The following is a 15,394-nucleotide window of genomic DNA, read 5'->3' on the forward strand; positions in this document are numbered from 1 at the left end:
ATGGAGTGTGCTAAATCCTATCCTGCATGAATGCTGAAATGCATGTAATACATATAAAGCAGAGTCATACTGATTAAGAAACACTGGTCTTTCATTTAATGGAAGTTATGATTCAATGTGTTTTACATATACCCAACGTGTGGCTTTCAAAACTTTAAAACAGCAAACAATGTGATTAATATATTTGTATTCTGAAGCACAATAAACCTTATGAAAAGTAATTAACATTTGAAAATACTAAACTCCTTCCTCAACTCCTTAATCTAATTTAAATCAACTTTCAGTAGATATTTTTCCTATGGATAAAGGACAAAGATATATATTTTGTTAAAATGAGTTGTACCTAAACACCCTTACTACATAAAACTGTAAAGAACAACTTTTGTTCCCTCCAAACTGCTACTCTCTACTATTTAGGAGCTTGACAGCTCTGTTCCAACACAAAAGGGTAGAAAGTGTCCGGGCCTCCTTCCCTAGATGTGGGAGGAGCTGTTGGACTTGGCTCTGGAAGGGGCACAGGCCTCAGTCATTGTTGGAGCCCTGGCCGCGCCTCTCAGCCCTGCTCTCTCCGACTGATCTCTCAGAGCCTAGTCATAGAGGTCTGGGAAGGAAGTCGGGACCATATCGTGGATCTTGCCCAGTACCTCCAACACCTTCATCTTATTGGTCTCAACACAAGCTCTCGGGCCCCACAGGAACTCGTAGTGCAGAGGATCACCATTGGGCACCTGTCGGTACTTCAGGTACTTCTTCTGCACCAGATCTTTGGTGATGAGCCTTCTGGGCTCCCCAAAGATCCAGTGCCTCCTCCCAGCATAGATCCCCAACATACTGAGGAATTCCCAGACCTCCTCCCCAGTGGTGAGTTTACCCTTCATGAAGATATTCCCTAGGAGCACAGTGAGGAAACCAGACTTGGGCAGACACTTCTCATCACTCAGACCTTCATCATCCCCGAGGTTGAGCTTGTTGATGAGAGCGTAGATGTTCCTGCTACGGTCGACTTCCATCAGCTCCAGGCCAAACACCAGCTCCATGCGCTCAGAGGCTCTGCTCAGGATCTCAGGGAAGTACTGCCTATACTTCCTGCCAACGACCTTCAGCAGGGCATGCTGCGAGATCAGCTCCTTCTTGGTGTATATCTCTAGCAGGAACTCCACCAGCATGCTGGCTTTCCTGGTCAGAGGATCTATGAGAAGGCTCTGAGTGGCAGAGGCTGCCTGGGAGGCACCTGCACTTTCCTCCTCTGGGTCCTGGGCTCCTTCATCAGATCCTGCACAGGAAGCCTCTGCATCGGGAGAGCTAGGGGCCATGGCTCCCTGAAGCTCCTGGTGATCTCCAGTAGCAGGGGAGCTCGGGGGAGAAGCCTGAGAGACAGACGAGGGGGAGGAGGGGCACTCCTCTTTGGGGGCTGCAGAAGCACAGGTCTGGGCCTCCTGGGGATACTTAGTGTCCCCTGGACCTGGTGGAATTTCACACGGGCATGTTACTTGTTCTTGTGCCTCTGAGGCATGGTGACACAGGTTATGGATCACAAGCGCGTGTGGGCAGAGTGGCAGGCAACAAGGGCCCCTAGAGGAAGGACAAGCAGATGTTGTGAGCAACTGCAATGAGGAGAGTCCTCCATGGCTTGAACTCAAGCCACCTCTGAGGGGTCCTTGAGGCCAGTGCTCTAGGACCCACAAATCTGGTGTTCTCCTGGTGAGCCCCTCCCTTGAGACTGCTGAGTAAGAAGTGAGAGTGAATGCTGGGGCGCAGCCAAACATCCCTGCCTGGGCGTTAGAAGAACTTTGGGAGCTGGCAGGCTAGGCAGCTCCTTTCAGGTCACATTTCAGAGTCATGATGAAAACTGGGCAAGACTCCATCATATCACCCCGGCCCCCAAAGTCACCCACCTTGTTCACTCTCTTGCTTTGAAGTTGATGCTGCAACCTTTCCTGTCACCCCAGACAAGGACATGAGGGAATGTTCAAGCCCCCAGTGAAGGGAGCAGGGACCTGCCCTTGTGCTGTCTCGATACTGCCCCTTCACAACCAAGCTGCAGCCTCCCCTGACAACCACCGCCCCTGGCCCTGTGTTTGGCTGGGAGGAAGTGCTGGTCACAGGGGAGGGTCCTGAGTCGGCTGTGTGATGCGGGGGATGTTCATTACCCTGACTCCTCCAGAGCCCTGACATCCTCCCTCTGCTGACTGGCTGCCAGACCTTCAGAACGAGGTCCCCACTTCCCCGATTATCCCGTGTTGGTGATCGCAGTCAGGGAGCCCCTCCGAATTTAGAACTGCCCAGTTGCTGACCAGTTGCTCTCTGGCCAAGTCAGGCTGGGTGAGGGGTTAGGTGTGGCCGCCAATCTGGGGTGTGGAGACACTCAGTCCCCACGCGGGTCCCTCTTTCACTCCACAGAATCCCGGACTTCCCTCCCACCGAACAGAGCCAGGGTCCACCAACCCTGCACCCAGATCCACCACCCCTGAACCTAGGTTATGTCCCGAGAACCCGTGTGTGTAGCCGATGGACATTGCACCTAAGAGTCAGGCCCGAGCCTCTAGGCATAGAGCAGGTGTGGGATTGCCAGTGGGCTGTGAAGTCCCCTCTTTTCAGATGGAAAAAGTGTTAGGAGTGCCAGGGCATATCTTTGTAACTATCCAGTGCACTTGTAATTCATGTCACCTTCGACTTGGACCCCTGATGAGACCTCGGACTCCTCCCTCTGGGCACAGCTACAGCAGGTCTCAAAGACAGCAGCCCTCTCAAAGATGACATCGCACCCCAGCGTGGATAGGGGCCGTCACTTCCTATCGTGCTTCTGGGCTCCAGGAGGACAGCAGGGGCAGGGCCTGGGTGGGCGGGGTTCCGGGGGAGTTTCCGGCAAGAGGGGGGATGTGGTCCCTTCTTTGACTCATAGTGGGTCCTGGGATGTCCTTGCTGATCTCAGTCAACTGGCCTCACTCCTTGCCTCTCACTTCTCTCAGTAAACCAAGCAGGAAGAATTTGGGAGCCCAAGCCTGACAGCCTTCCTGGAGCTGCTGAGACAGACAGTGAGGGCACTCTGGGGCACATGTGTGCTGAGTGATGCTCTCTGTCCACTATCCCTGTCTTCCCCTGACCGTAATGCTGTGTTACGTGCCATCTGCTGACTTGAGGGCAAGGCTTCACCTGGAAGATGTCAATCCCCAGACTCCTGATGAAAAACGCACCAGCATCTCATCTGATTGCTTCTGCCTAAGGCTTCCTGGAAATGGCTGCCGCAGGTAAGGTGAGAGGGAAGGATGGGAGAATGGCTTCTGTGATGTGGAACCCCTGACATCTCACTCAGGATCTTTATATTGACTGCAGATGGAGCCTGGAAATCCTAACTTTCTGGTATAAAACCACCCCTGTCCCCAACCATGCCCCACACAATCCCAGCAGAGAAAGTGAAGGGGCTCCTTAGCCTGACGGTTCTCACTGTCAGCTCTTAGTCGAGTGCAGGGGCATTGCTCGAACATTTTGAGATGATTTCCTGTCCTTTTATACAATTACAGTGATACAAGCTTTGCTCTTTTAGTCCATGTGTGACAGTCTCTTAAGCTGACCATTTACAAGGGCCAGTTGTCATCCACTAACAAAGCTTGTGCTGGTTATTGCATGACCTCTGGGCCATACTGCCATGTCCATCCCAAACTTTGGTGCCCCATGATCCTGGGATGGGGCTCTGAGATGCTGCCTCAGGTTCCTTCAGTGAAGCAGTAGAGGCTCATGATCCCATGACCCAGGGGAAGAATCAACTGCTCCAGTTTAAAGCCTTTTCCAGCTGATCCTGTTGTCTGTTTCCTCTGTGGGCTACACACCTGTGTTAGTCTCAGAATACTCCCCGACCTGGGCACTCAGAGGGTCAAGTTCAGTGGAGACTTATTGTTCCTCAGGGATTATTTCTTTTGTGTTCTTGCTTTTGCTGCTAGTTGTCCTTATTCCTTGTATAAGTTTTCCATGGTTTGTTCTGGGTACAGGAAATCATCCCCCGACCTTTGATTGTGGTCTCAGCTACTCTGGATGTGGTACTAAATCTGTAAATGATTTAAGGAAAATCGACATTCTTAAAATATGTCCTCATGAATACGCATAACATACTATTCTGTTTGAGACTTCTTTTTCCTAAGGGGCTCAGGAAATTCTTCTTATTGCCTTCGTGTAGACTGCATACATTTTTCTAAGGTTTCTTTGCATCTACATTTTTCATATTGTTGCTTTTGTTTATGGTGTGTTTTCTATTACATGGTCTGAATATTGTCGGTACTTCCAGATCAGTCTCTTGATTTTGCTGTGCTGATCTTTTTTATGCCAGCTTTCTGAAGTTAGTTATATGTGTCAATATTTTCTGTGCCTGTTTCCTAAGAATTTTAATTCGAGGATCAAATTCTTACCGTGAGAGTTTACTATTCATTATTGCTGACGTTTATTCATTCTCAATTGGTACATGTAACTCTGTGCTGGCTTTGTGTTCTTATGATATTTTTTTCTAGTTTTAAATTAGTAGACTTTTAAAAAGTTGTTTTAATCAACAGGTACTTGCTTTGTAATGTTGTGTTGTTTCTGCTATACAACAGGATGCATCAGCGTTACGTATACATAGTCCTCCTGCCTGATGAGACTTCCTCCCACACCCTCATCTCACCCCTCTAGGCTGGCACACAGCACCAGGCTGAGCTCCCTGTATTATATAGCAGTTTCCCGCCAGCTATCTTTTGGACACATGGGACTCTATATTTGTCAGTTCCACACTCTCAGTTCGTCCTACCCACGCCTTCCCTTGCTGTGTCCACAGGTCCATTCTCCACATCCATGTCACTATTCCCGTCCTTCAGATAGGCTCGTGAGTACCGTTCCTACTTTCCATGTATATGCGTTAATGCACGTTACTTTTCTAACTTTCTTCACTCTGTAAACAGGCTCTAGGTGCATCCACCTCACTACAAGTGACTTAAATTTGCTCCTTTTTATGGCTAATATTCCATTGTATGTGGCTACCACAACTTCACTATCCAGTCATCTGTCAGTTGAAGTCTACTTTGCTTCCATGTCATGTCTATTGGAAGCAGTGCTGCAATGAACATTGGATACAGGTGTCTTTTCAATTCTTCTTTTCTCAGTGTATATGCCCAGTATTTCTATTGCTGGGTCATATGATAGTTTTAATCCTAGTTTTAAAGGAACTTCCCTAGTGTTCTCCATAGTGGCTATATCAATTTCCCTTCCCCCGTTTTCTCTAAACTCTCCCCAGCATTTGATGCCTGTAGAAATTTTGATGATGACCATTCTGACCTCTATGAAGTGACACGTCATTGTAATTTTGATCTGCATTTATTTCATGAAGAGTGATGTAGCTCCTCTTTCATGTGTTTATGTGTTTGTTGCCCCTTTGTATTTCTTTTTTAAAAGAACAGACTTAGGATTGGAGAACATTCAGCAGATAGTATAGAGAGGACCCATATAGCCACTCTCTTCCTCCACTTGGTATCTTCTATTATTATTATCTTGTATTGGTTCAATGGATACAAGTTTGTTTTTTACAGTTGATCAACTAATGTCAATATGTCATTATTACCTATTGTCCACTGTTTACAATACATTTTACTTTTGTGTTTTACAGTTCTTTAGTGTTTGACAGATGCATGATATTATCAACTCAGCCAACACGGTGTCGTGCAGAGGAGTGTGAATGCCCTATGGATCTCCCATGCTCCATCTGTCCATCCCTCAAAACCTCACTTGGAACCCCTGACAACTACTGAACGTTTTACTCTTTCTAAAGATTTGCATTTTCCAGACTGCAACATTGATGGAATCATACAGTATGTAGGCTTTTTATACTGGCTCCTTCTGCTAATCAATATACATTGAATTGTCTCTATAGCTTTTTATGCTTTGAAATGTTTTCTTCCAGGACTGAATAGCATTCCATGAAGCTTACCATAGTTTGTTTCCCCACTCATCTACTGAAGGTCATCTTTGCTGATTTTGGTTTTTGGCAGCTATGACTTATTCTGCTATTAAAATTTGGTTGAACGTTTTTGGATGACCACAAGGTTTTGGCTCTTTTGAGTAAATACCTTAACGTTCATTTGCTAGATCATGTGATGAGACTATATTTAGCTTAAAAGAATTTGCCAGACAGTTTCCAAAGTATCAGTGTCACTGCATTCCCTTTAGCAATGAATTCATTTCCAGTAGTTTGCCTGTTTCCTCTTCATTTATTTGGACTTCTGTTTTCCTGGTTTGTTCCTTCATTTGTGTAGTATTTCTCTGCTCTTTCCATTATTATTATTATTATTTTAGTTATCGTGTTTCAGGTCTCCTTTTCCCAGGCTTCAAGGTTGAATTCCTTCTTCCTTTTTGTTTCTGCCCTCTAAAGTTGGTCCAGTGGTTTGTGTAAGCTTCTTATAGAGTGAGATTTGTGCAGAGTTTTTTTTTTTTTTTCTATGTTTGTTTGTTCCTCTGATGGGCAAGGCTGAGTAGGTGGTAATTCTGTTTTGATGATCAGGTTTGTATTTTTCTTTTCTTTGTGGTTTAGATGAGGCGTCCTGCACAGGGTGCTATCAGTGGTTTGGTGATGCTGGGTCTTGTCTTCCAAGTGGTTTCCTTTGTGTCAGTTCTCACTATTTGATATCCTAAGGTTAGTGCTCTGGTAGTCTAGGATCTTGGAGCCATGGACCCACTCTAAAGACTCGGGGCTTGACCTTAAGTTTTGCTTGGGTCTATATATGCTTTTCTGCTGGTCATGTACTCCTGTCCACTCTAAGCTGGTAATCTGCATGTACTTCTCTGTCTGAAGGTGTATTCCTGATGTATCCGTGGGGAGAGATGTATTCCACCTCCACCGACTCCTCTTGCCATCTTGTTCCCCTTGGGCAAGATTCAAGAGAGTCCCTTGGACTGCAAGGAGATCTAACCAGTCAATTCTAAAGGATATCAGTCCTGAATATACATTGGAAGGACTGATGCTGACGCTGAAGCTCCAGTACTTTGGAGACCTAATGTGAAGAACTGACTCATTGGAAAAGACCCCCATGCTGGGAAAGATTGAAGGCAGGAAGAGAAGGGAACAGCAGAGGATGGAATGGTTGAACGGCATAACCTACTCAATGGACATGAGTTTGAGTAAGCTCTGGGAATTGGAGATGGACAGGGAAGCTTGGCGTGCTGCAGTCCATGGGGTTACAAAGAGTCAGACACTACCGAGAGACTGAACAGAAGAGATGACTCATCAAAATATTCTTGTCATTCCTATATTTTCTGGATGAGTTGAAGCCTTCCCTTGCTGCAAGGCTGATTCCCTTACAGTGGCAAAGAAATTGTGAGAATATGTGTTCTCGGCTTGGTTTATCAACTGTGATCCAGGCACACGTTTCCCTGGGCAGATTATACAAGCTTTAAGCAAAACCTTGCAGGCTTCTTGAAATTATCATTGTCCCTATGACCCACAAACATCAGGGAGGATTGACAGAAATAATACAAAAACTGCACTCTAGCAATATAAGAAATAGGAAATTGGGGCTTAATGAATTACAAATTGGTGATAATTTTCCAATTTGATAAATTGTACCTTTGTCATTAGAATTGAAACATTAATTTTTCTCTCTCTACCATATCACTCCAGAAATTAGAAACTCTCTGTGTTCTTATTTTCTTAGGAAAATAGGTATTATTCAAAAGTTAAGTAATAATCTGTTCTTATCGTGGGACACAAGTGGAAACATTGATTATACTACTGAGACTTTGAGTGGAAAGTCATATTTGACAGACACAGGTAGACTTAGATATGACCAGATAACTTCAGGAAACTAAGGTTAACCATCAGTTCAGTTCAGTTCAGTTGCTCAGTCATGTCCAACTCCTTGCAACCCCATGAATTGCAGCACACCAGGCCTCTCTGTCCAGCACCAACTCCCGGACTTCAATGAAACTCAGGTCCATCGAGTCGGTGATGCCATCCATCCTCTGCTGTCCCCTTCTGCTCTTGCCCCCAATCCCTCCCTGCACCAGAGCCTTTTCCAATGAGTCAACTCTCCACCTGAGATGGCCAAAGTATTGGAGTTTCAGCTTTAGCATCATTCCTTCCAAAGAACACCCAGGACTGATCTCCTTTAGAAGGGACTGGTTGGATCTCCTTGCAGTCCAAGGGACTCTCAAGAGTCCTCTCCAACACCACGGTTCAAAAGCATCAATTCTTCGGTAATCAGCCTTCTTCACAGTCCAACTCTCACATCCATACATGACCACTGGAAAAACCATAGCCTTGACTAGATGGACCTTTGTTGCCAAAGTAATATCTCTGGTTTTAAATATGCTATCTAGGTTGGTCATAACTTTCCTTCCAGGGAGTAAGCGTCCTTTAATTTCATGCCTGCAATCACCATCTGCAGTGATTTCGGAGCCCAGAAAAATAAAGTCAGCCACTGTTTCCGCTGTTTCCCCATCTATCTGACATGAAGTGATGGGACCGGATACTATGATCTTGGTTTTCTGAATGTTGAGCTTTAAGCCAATTTTTTCATTCTCCTGTTTCCCTTTCATGAAGAAGCTCTGCAGTTCTTCTTCACTTTCTGCCATAAGGGTGGTATCATCTGCATATCTAAGGTTAGAGATATTTCTCCTGGCAATCTTGATTCCGGCTTGTGCTTCTTCCAGCGCAGCATTTCTCATGATGTACTCTGCATATAAGCTAAATAAGCAGGGTGAAAATATACAGCCTTGATGTACTCCTTTTCCTATTTGGAATCAGTCTGTTGTTCCACATCCAGTTCTAACTGTTGCTTCCTGACCTGACCTGCATACAGGTTTCTCAAGAGGCAGGTCAGGTGGTCTGACATTCCCATCTCTTTCAGAGTTTTCCACAGTTTATTGTGATCCACACAGTCAAAGGCTTTGGCATAGTCAGTAAAGCAGAAATAGATGTTTTTCTGGAACTCTCTTGCTTTTTTGATGATCCAACAGATGTTGGCAATTTGATCTCTGATTCCTCTGCCTTTTCTAAAACCAGCTTGAACATCAGGGAGTTCACGGTTCACGTATTGCTGAAGCCTGGCTTGGAGAATTTTGAGCATTACTTTACTAGCATGTGAGATGAGTGCGATTGTGTGGTACTTTGAGCATTCTTTGGCATCGCCTTTCTTTGGAATTGGAACGAAAACTGACCTTTTCCAGTCCTGTGGCCACTGCTGAGTTTTCCATATTTGCTGGCATATTGAGTTCAGCACTTTCACAGCATCATCTTTCAGTATTTGAAATAGCTCAACTGGAATTCCTTCACCTCCACTAGCATTGTTCATAGTGCTGCTTCCTAAGGCCACCTTGACTTCACATTCCAGGATATCTGGCTCTAGGTAAGTGATCACACCATCATGATTATCTGGGTCATGAAGATCTTTTTGTACAGTTCTTCTGTGTATTCTTGCCACCTCTTCTTAATATCTTCTGCTTCTGTTAAGTCCCTACAATTTCTGTCTTGTATTGAGCCCATCTTTGCATGAAATATTCCCTTGGTATCTCTAATTTTCTTGAAGATATCGCTAGTCTTTCCCATTTATTCTTTTCCTTTATTTCTTTGCATTGATTGCCGAGGAAGACTTTCTTATCTCTTCTTGCTATTCTTTGGAATTCTGCATTCAAATGGGTATATCTTTCCTTTTCTCCTTTGCTTTTCCCTTCCCATCTTTTCACAGCTATTTGTAAGGCCTCTTCAGACAGCCGTTGCTTTTTGCATTTCTTTTCCTAATCCCCTCTTACTCTGTATTAGACACTGGCACCTTCCCTGTCACCCAGAGGAGTGGAGGAAGGAGTGATAAGTCCCTCTCCAAAGGGTCTGGGATCCTCCCTTCTGCTGCCTCTTGGCTGTACCATCACAACCAAGGTCTAACCTGTCCTCTCAGACCCCACCCACCTTTCCTGAGTTTGGCCAGGAGGAAGTGCTGACCACAGGGGAGGGTCCTGATTCACCCGTGTGTGTGTGTGTGTGTGTGTGTGTGTGTGTGTGTGTGTGTGTGACCCTGTGACTCTGGAGAAGGAGAGGAGGGATCGCTCAGCCTCCCACCTAAGGGTCCCGGGACCCGCCCTTCTGTAAGCACGCTCTAACCTCCCCACTCTGACTGCAGCCTCTCTTCCCTGTGTTTGGCCGGGAGGAAGTGCTGACTGCAGGGGAGGGTTCTGATTCGCCCATGTGTCGGGGAGGATGGTCATCACCCTTGCTCCTCCTGAGCCCTGACATCCTCCCTGTACTGACCAGCTACCAACCCCTCAGACCGAGGTCCCCTCCTCCCTGAGTGTCCCACATCTGAGAATGCAGTGAGGGAACCCCTCACCCTTTAGAGTTGTCAGGATGCTGCCCAGATGTTCCCCAGCCAAGTCACAGTGGGTGGGGTTTAGGCGTGGCTGCCTTTTTGGGGTGTGGAGACCCTCAGTTCCCCCAAAGTTCCATCCATCACTGCACAGAGTCCAGGGCTTTCCCTCTACTGAGCAGAACTGGAGTCCACCAGCCCCGGACCGAAGCCTTCCTCTCAGAGACCACCTGGGTGAAGCAGATGGCTTAAGATACAGGCCCGCATCTTCCAGGGGAGAGCAGTGGCGGGGGTGGCCGGGAGTTGTCAGGCCCCCTCTTCAGAGGGAAAGGGCTTGGTCGTGCCAGACTTCTGTCCTGGCACTTGTAACTCACAGCACCTCACAGTTTGACATCTGCTGAGACCTGGGTCTCCTCCCTCTGGGCACCCTACATTGCAGTTCTCAAAAATCACAGCAGCTCTTGAAGATGGCATCTCACCCACAGCGTGTGTAGGAGGCACTCACTTCCTGTCACGAGCTTCTGTGTTCCAGGCAGACAGCAGAGGCAGCGCCAGGGTGGGCAGTGTTCCGTGGGAGCTTCTGCAGGATTGGCATTTGGACCTTTCCTTGAATCTTAGTAGATCCTGTGACAACACTGTGCTGAGCTGGGTCGACTAGTCTCCTTCCGAGGCTCAAATTTTCCCAGGCAATTATATGATAGTTTGAATATTCTTTTGCATTGTACTTCTTTGGGATGGAAGGAAAACTGACCTTTTCCAGTCCTGTGTCCTCTGCTGAGTGGTCCAAATTTGCTGGCCAATTGAGTGCAGTACTTTAACAACATCATCATTTAGGGTTTGAAATAGCTCAGCTGAAATTCCATCACCTCCACTAGCTTTGTTCCTAGGAATGCTTCCTAAGGCCCCCTTGACTTCGCACTCTTGGGTGTCTGGCTCTACGTGAGTGATCACAACATCGCTGTTATCTGGGTCATAAAGACCTTTGTTGAACAGTTCTTCTGTATCTCCTTGCCACCTCTTCTTAAAATTCTTTGCTTCTGTTCTGTCCCTATAGTTTCTGTCCTTTATTGTGCCCATCTTTGCATGAAATGTTCCCTTGGTATCTCCAATTTTCTTGAAGAGAACTCTAGTCTTTCCCATTCTATTTTTTCCCTCTATTTCTTTGCAGTGTTCACTTGAAAATGCTTTCTTATTACTCCTTGCTGTTCTTTGGAAATCTGCATTCAGATTGGTATATCTTTCCTTTGCCTTTTGCTTCTCTTCGTTCTCAGGTATTTGTAAGACCTCTGTAGACAACCATTTAGCTTTTTTCATTTCTTTTTCTTGTGGATGGTTTTGGTTACCACCTCCTATACCTTGTTCTGAACCTCCATCTTTAGTTTTTCAGGCAGTCTTTCTACCAGATCATATCCCTTGAAACTATTCCACACCTCCACCGTATAATCATAAGGAACTTGATTTAGGTCATATCTGAGTGGCCTAGTGATTTTCTCTACTTTCTTCAATTTAAGTCTGTATTTTGTAGTAAGGAGCTTATGATCTGAGCCAGAGTAAGGTCCAGTGTCGGGAGCCAGCGTGAGGAATTCTACCCGTGACAAGGTCATGCAGCAAGAGCTCTGATGGCAAGGCTAATCAGACCTCAGGTTTTCCCCCTGGAATTTCCTGAGCATCCTCCCCCCCAAAATAAGAATCTGCCTGCTTTTCCACTTTTCTAATATTCTCTGGAAAAAGTCAACTCAGGGCTTTAGTCGTCTGCATTTGAAAGGGATGTTTCAGTTAACCCCCTCTGATAGCTCTCTAGCTTGCCTAACAGGTTCCCCAGACCTCTTACAGCTTGTGAATTGCTTACAGCCCCCCAACCGTGAGAGGCACAAAGCTTGAAAGCATCTTAAAGATACAGAGCCTTTTCTAAAGAGTTAAAAATTATATTGGTAGAGGGCTTTCACTGTTGACTTAATGACTCCTGCCAGGCCTCCATATTCTTTATCTTTTAGGCACCTGGAAGGATGTTACTCAATGTAAGCAGGATGTAGAAAAAGATACATAGTAGTTTTGATGTTAGCAACACTAGACTTTTGAGTTAATTGCTTCTCTTTTGCTGTAAATCACTGTACTCCCTCCACTTGTTATAAGTTGCTGTATCTTTGCTGTGTAAGAATGTAACTTTATTTAGTGCTTTCTGAGAGTGGCACTAGACCTTGGAAAGATCAACACAAATAAGTCTTCTGGTTGACAAACCCTTATCAGAAAAAAGGCTGTAAAATATTAATTGGCCCTTTTGGCTGGAAGATGATGTAAATTACCTAAGACTTGTGTATACAATTAGGTATGCAGAGAGAAAAGCCTGGTTTTGATAAGTGTCTGGACTGCTAACGCTGCATAACTTTGTGTTACCCATTGATCTCCATGTTTTATCAAAAGTATAAAAGGCCTTCTGAACAATAGAGGATGGAGCCAGTTGCTGGACTGGTTTCCCCTGTGTCTCCCTCTCTCCTTTTTTCCCTTTCCCTCCCTCTGCTGTTTACTTTAACTTCAGGTTGAATTCCCATCTGGGGCACGGAGGCTCGCCAAGTCTACTTACTTGCCCTGGCTGTTAAGACCCGCGCGAAAGGGAGCCTAAGGCGAGGCACCCTTAAATATTCAAGCCAAGTGAGCGCCGGTGGCCCAACGTAGATGGTGCAAATTCCTTGTCTGGAATTTTATTGGCCTTCCACTTAATCCAAGTTGTTCAGCCCTCTTTCTCCACTTAATTTTCCTACTATGCTATTGTTTCTTAATAATCTTATATCAATCAATATATACGTTTTTCTCACGCCAACACCGTCCACCCTTCAAATTCCCTGGATCCACCGGGGCTGGACCCCGGCACTCCAGGTCTTGTTTTTGCAGACTGTGTAGAGCTTCTCCATTTTCAGCTGCAATTAAATTTGGCCATTCACATTCATCTTAGTTGTCTGATTTCTAAAATATTGATGATCACTCTTGCCATCTCCCGCTTGACCAATTTCCATTGATTCATAGACCTAACATTCAAGGTTCCTATATAGGACTGTTCTTTACAGCACCAGACTTTACTTTTACCACCAGACACATCCACAACTGAGCATCATTTTGACTTTGGCCCAGTCCCTTCATTCTTACTGTAGCTATTTCTGGGCTTTTCCCCAATAGTATATTAGACATCTACTGACCTGGGGGGCTCATCTCCTGGTATCATATATTTTTGTCTTTTCATACTGTTCATGGGGTTCTCAAGGCAAGGATACTGAAGTGGTTTGCTATTTTCCTCTCCAGTGGACCGCTTCTGAAACTTGGACAAATGCCAGAAATATAATACTGAGTGGGAAAAGCAATGTTCAGTTCAGTTCAGTCACTCAGTCATGTCCGACACTTTGCAACCCCATGGACTACAGCATGCCAGGTTTCCCTGTCCATCACCAGCTCCTAGAGCTTACTCAAATTCATGTCTATCCAGTCAGTGATGCCATCCAACCATCTCATCCTCTGTCATCCCCTTCTCCTGCCCTCAATCTTTCCCAGCATCAGGGTCTTTTCCAATGAGTCAGTTCTTCACATCAGGTGGCCAAAATATTGGAGTTTCAGCTTCAACATCAGTCCTTCCGATGACTCTTCAGGACTGATTTCCTTTAGAATGGATTGGTTGGATCTCCTTGTTGTCCAAGGGACTCTCAAGAGTCTTCTCCAACACCACAGTTCAAAAGCATCAATTCATTGGCACTCAGCTTTCTTTATAGTCCAAGTCTCACATCCATACCTGACCACTGGAAAATCCAGAACTTTAACTAGACAGACCTTTGCTGGCAAAGCAATGTCTCTGCTTTTTCACATGCTGTCTATGTTGGTCGTAGCTTTTCTTCCAAGGAGCAAGTGTCTTTTAATTTCATGGCTGCAGTCACCATCTGCAGTGATTTTGGAGCCCCAAAATATAAAGTCTCTCACTGTTTCTATTGTTTTCCCATCTATTTGCCATGAAGTGATGGGACCAGATGCCGTGATCTTAGTTTTGTGAATGTTGAGTTTTAAGCCAATTTTTCTCTTTCCTCTTTCACTTTCATCAAGAGGCTCTTTAGTTCTTCTTCGCTTTCTGCCATAAGGTTGGTGTCATCTTCATATCTGAGGTTACTGATATTTCTCCCAGCAGTCTTGACTCCAGCTCGTGCTTCACCCAGCCTGGCATTTCACATGATGTTCTTTGGATATAAGTTAAATAAGCACAGTGACAATATACAGCCTTGACATCATCTTTTAGGACTTGAAATAGCTCAACTGGAATTCCATCACCTGCACTAGCTTTGTTCATAGTGATACTGCTGACCCACGCCTCCGCTGGAGACTCCTGGACACTTACAGCTACGAGACGAAAGATGGTGGAGTAGAAGGACATACGCTCATCTTCTCCTGCAAGAACTCCAAACTTATTACTAGCTGCTGAACAACCATCGACTGGAGGATGTTGGATCCCACCAAAAAAAGATTCCCCACGTCCAAGAGCAAAGGAGAAGCCCCAACAAGTTGGCAGGAGGGGCAAAATCATGTTAGAATCAAACCCAATACCTGCCAGAGACACTCAGATGGCTCAAATAAAACGTTGTGTGCACCACAGAGACTGAGCCAGATCTGCCTTTGAGTGTTTGTCTCCTGCGGAGGTACAGATCAGCAGTGGCCTGCCACAGGGTCAGGGGCTCTGGGTGCAGCAGACCTGGGTATGGCGTAAGCCCTCTTAGAGGAGGTCACCATTAACTCCACTATTGAGCCACCAGAACTTACACAGGACTGGGGCAACAGACTCTTGGAGGGCACAAACAGAATCTTATGCATACCAGGACCCAGGAGAAAGGAGCAGTGATATCACAAGAGACTGACTCAGACTTGCCCATGATTGCCCAGGAGTCTCTGGCTGAGGCTTTGGTTTGTGGTGGTGTTTTGAAGTTGCCATTATCTTCATTACCTCCACCATCGTTTGGCCTCACATCAAACAACAGGGAGGGAACACAGCCCCATCAGAGAATTGGATTAAAAATTTACTGAGCATGGCCCTGCCTATCAGAACAAGACCCAGTTTC

The 15,394-nt window shown here is 45.7% G+C and overlaps 1 protein-coding gene across 1 annotated transcript; it reads right to left on the reverse strand.

Annotated features, from left to right (window-relative positions):
* Window positions 1-587: 587 nt before the first annotated feature.
* On the reverse strand, window positions 588-1,313 carry LOC114111656 (melanoma-associated antigen B4-like). Its single transcript, XM_027963463.2, has one exon. It carries the CDS (start codon window positions 1,311-1,313, stop codon window positions 588-590), a length of 726 nt encoding a protein of 241 aa, XP_027819264.2.
* Window positions 1,314-15,394: the final 14,081 nt, after the last annotated feature.

Source organism: Ovis aries, chromosome X (assembly GCF_016772045.2).
Source record: "Ovis aries strain OAR_USU_Benz2616 breed Rambouillet chromosome X, ARS-UI_Ramb_v3.0, whole genome shotgun sequence".
Classification (NCBI taxonomy): domain Eukaryota; kingdom Metazoa; phylum Chordata; class Mammalia; order Artiodactyla; family Bovidae; genus Ovis; species Ovis aries.

What these genes read in the sequence shown, in the direction of transcription:
- LOC114111656 (XM_027963463.2), bottom strand. Translation starts at nt 1,313, where the DNA reads ATGGCCCCTAGCTCTCCCGATGCAGAGGCTTCCTGTGCAGGATCTGAT.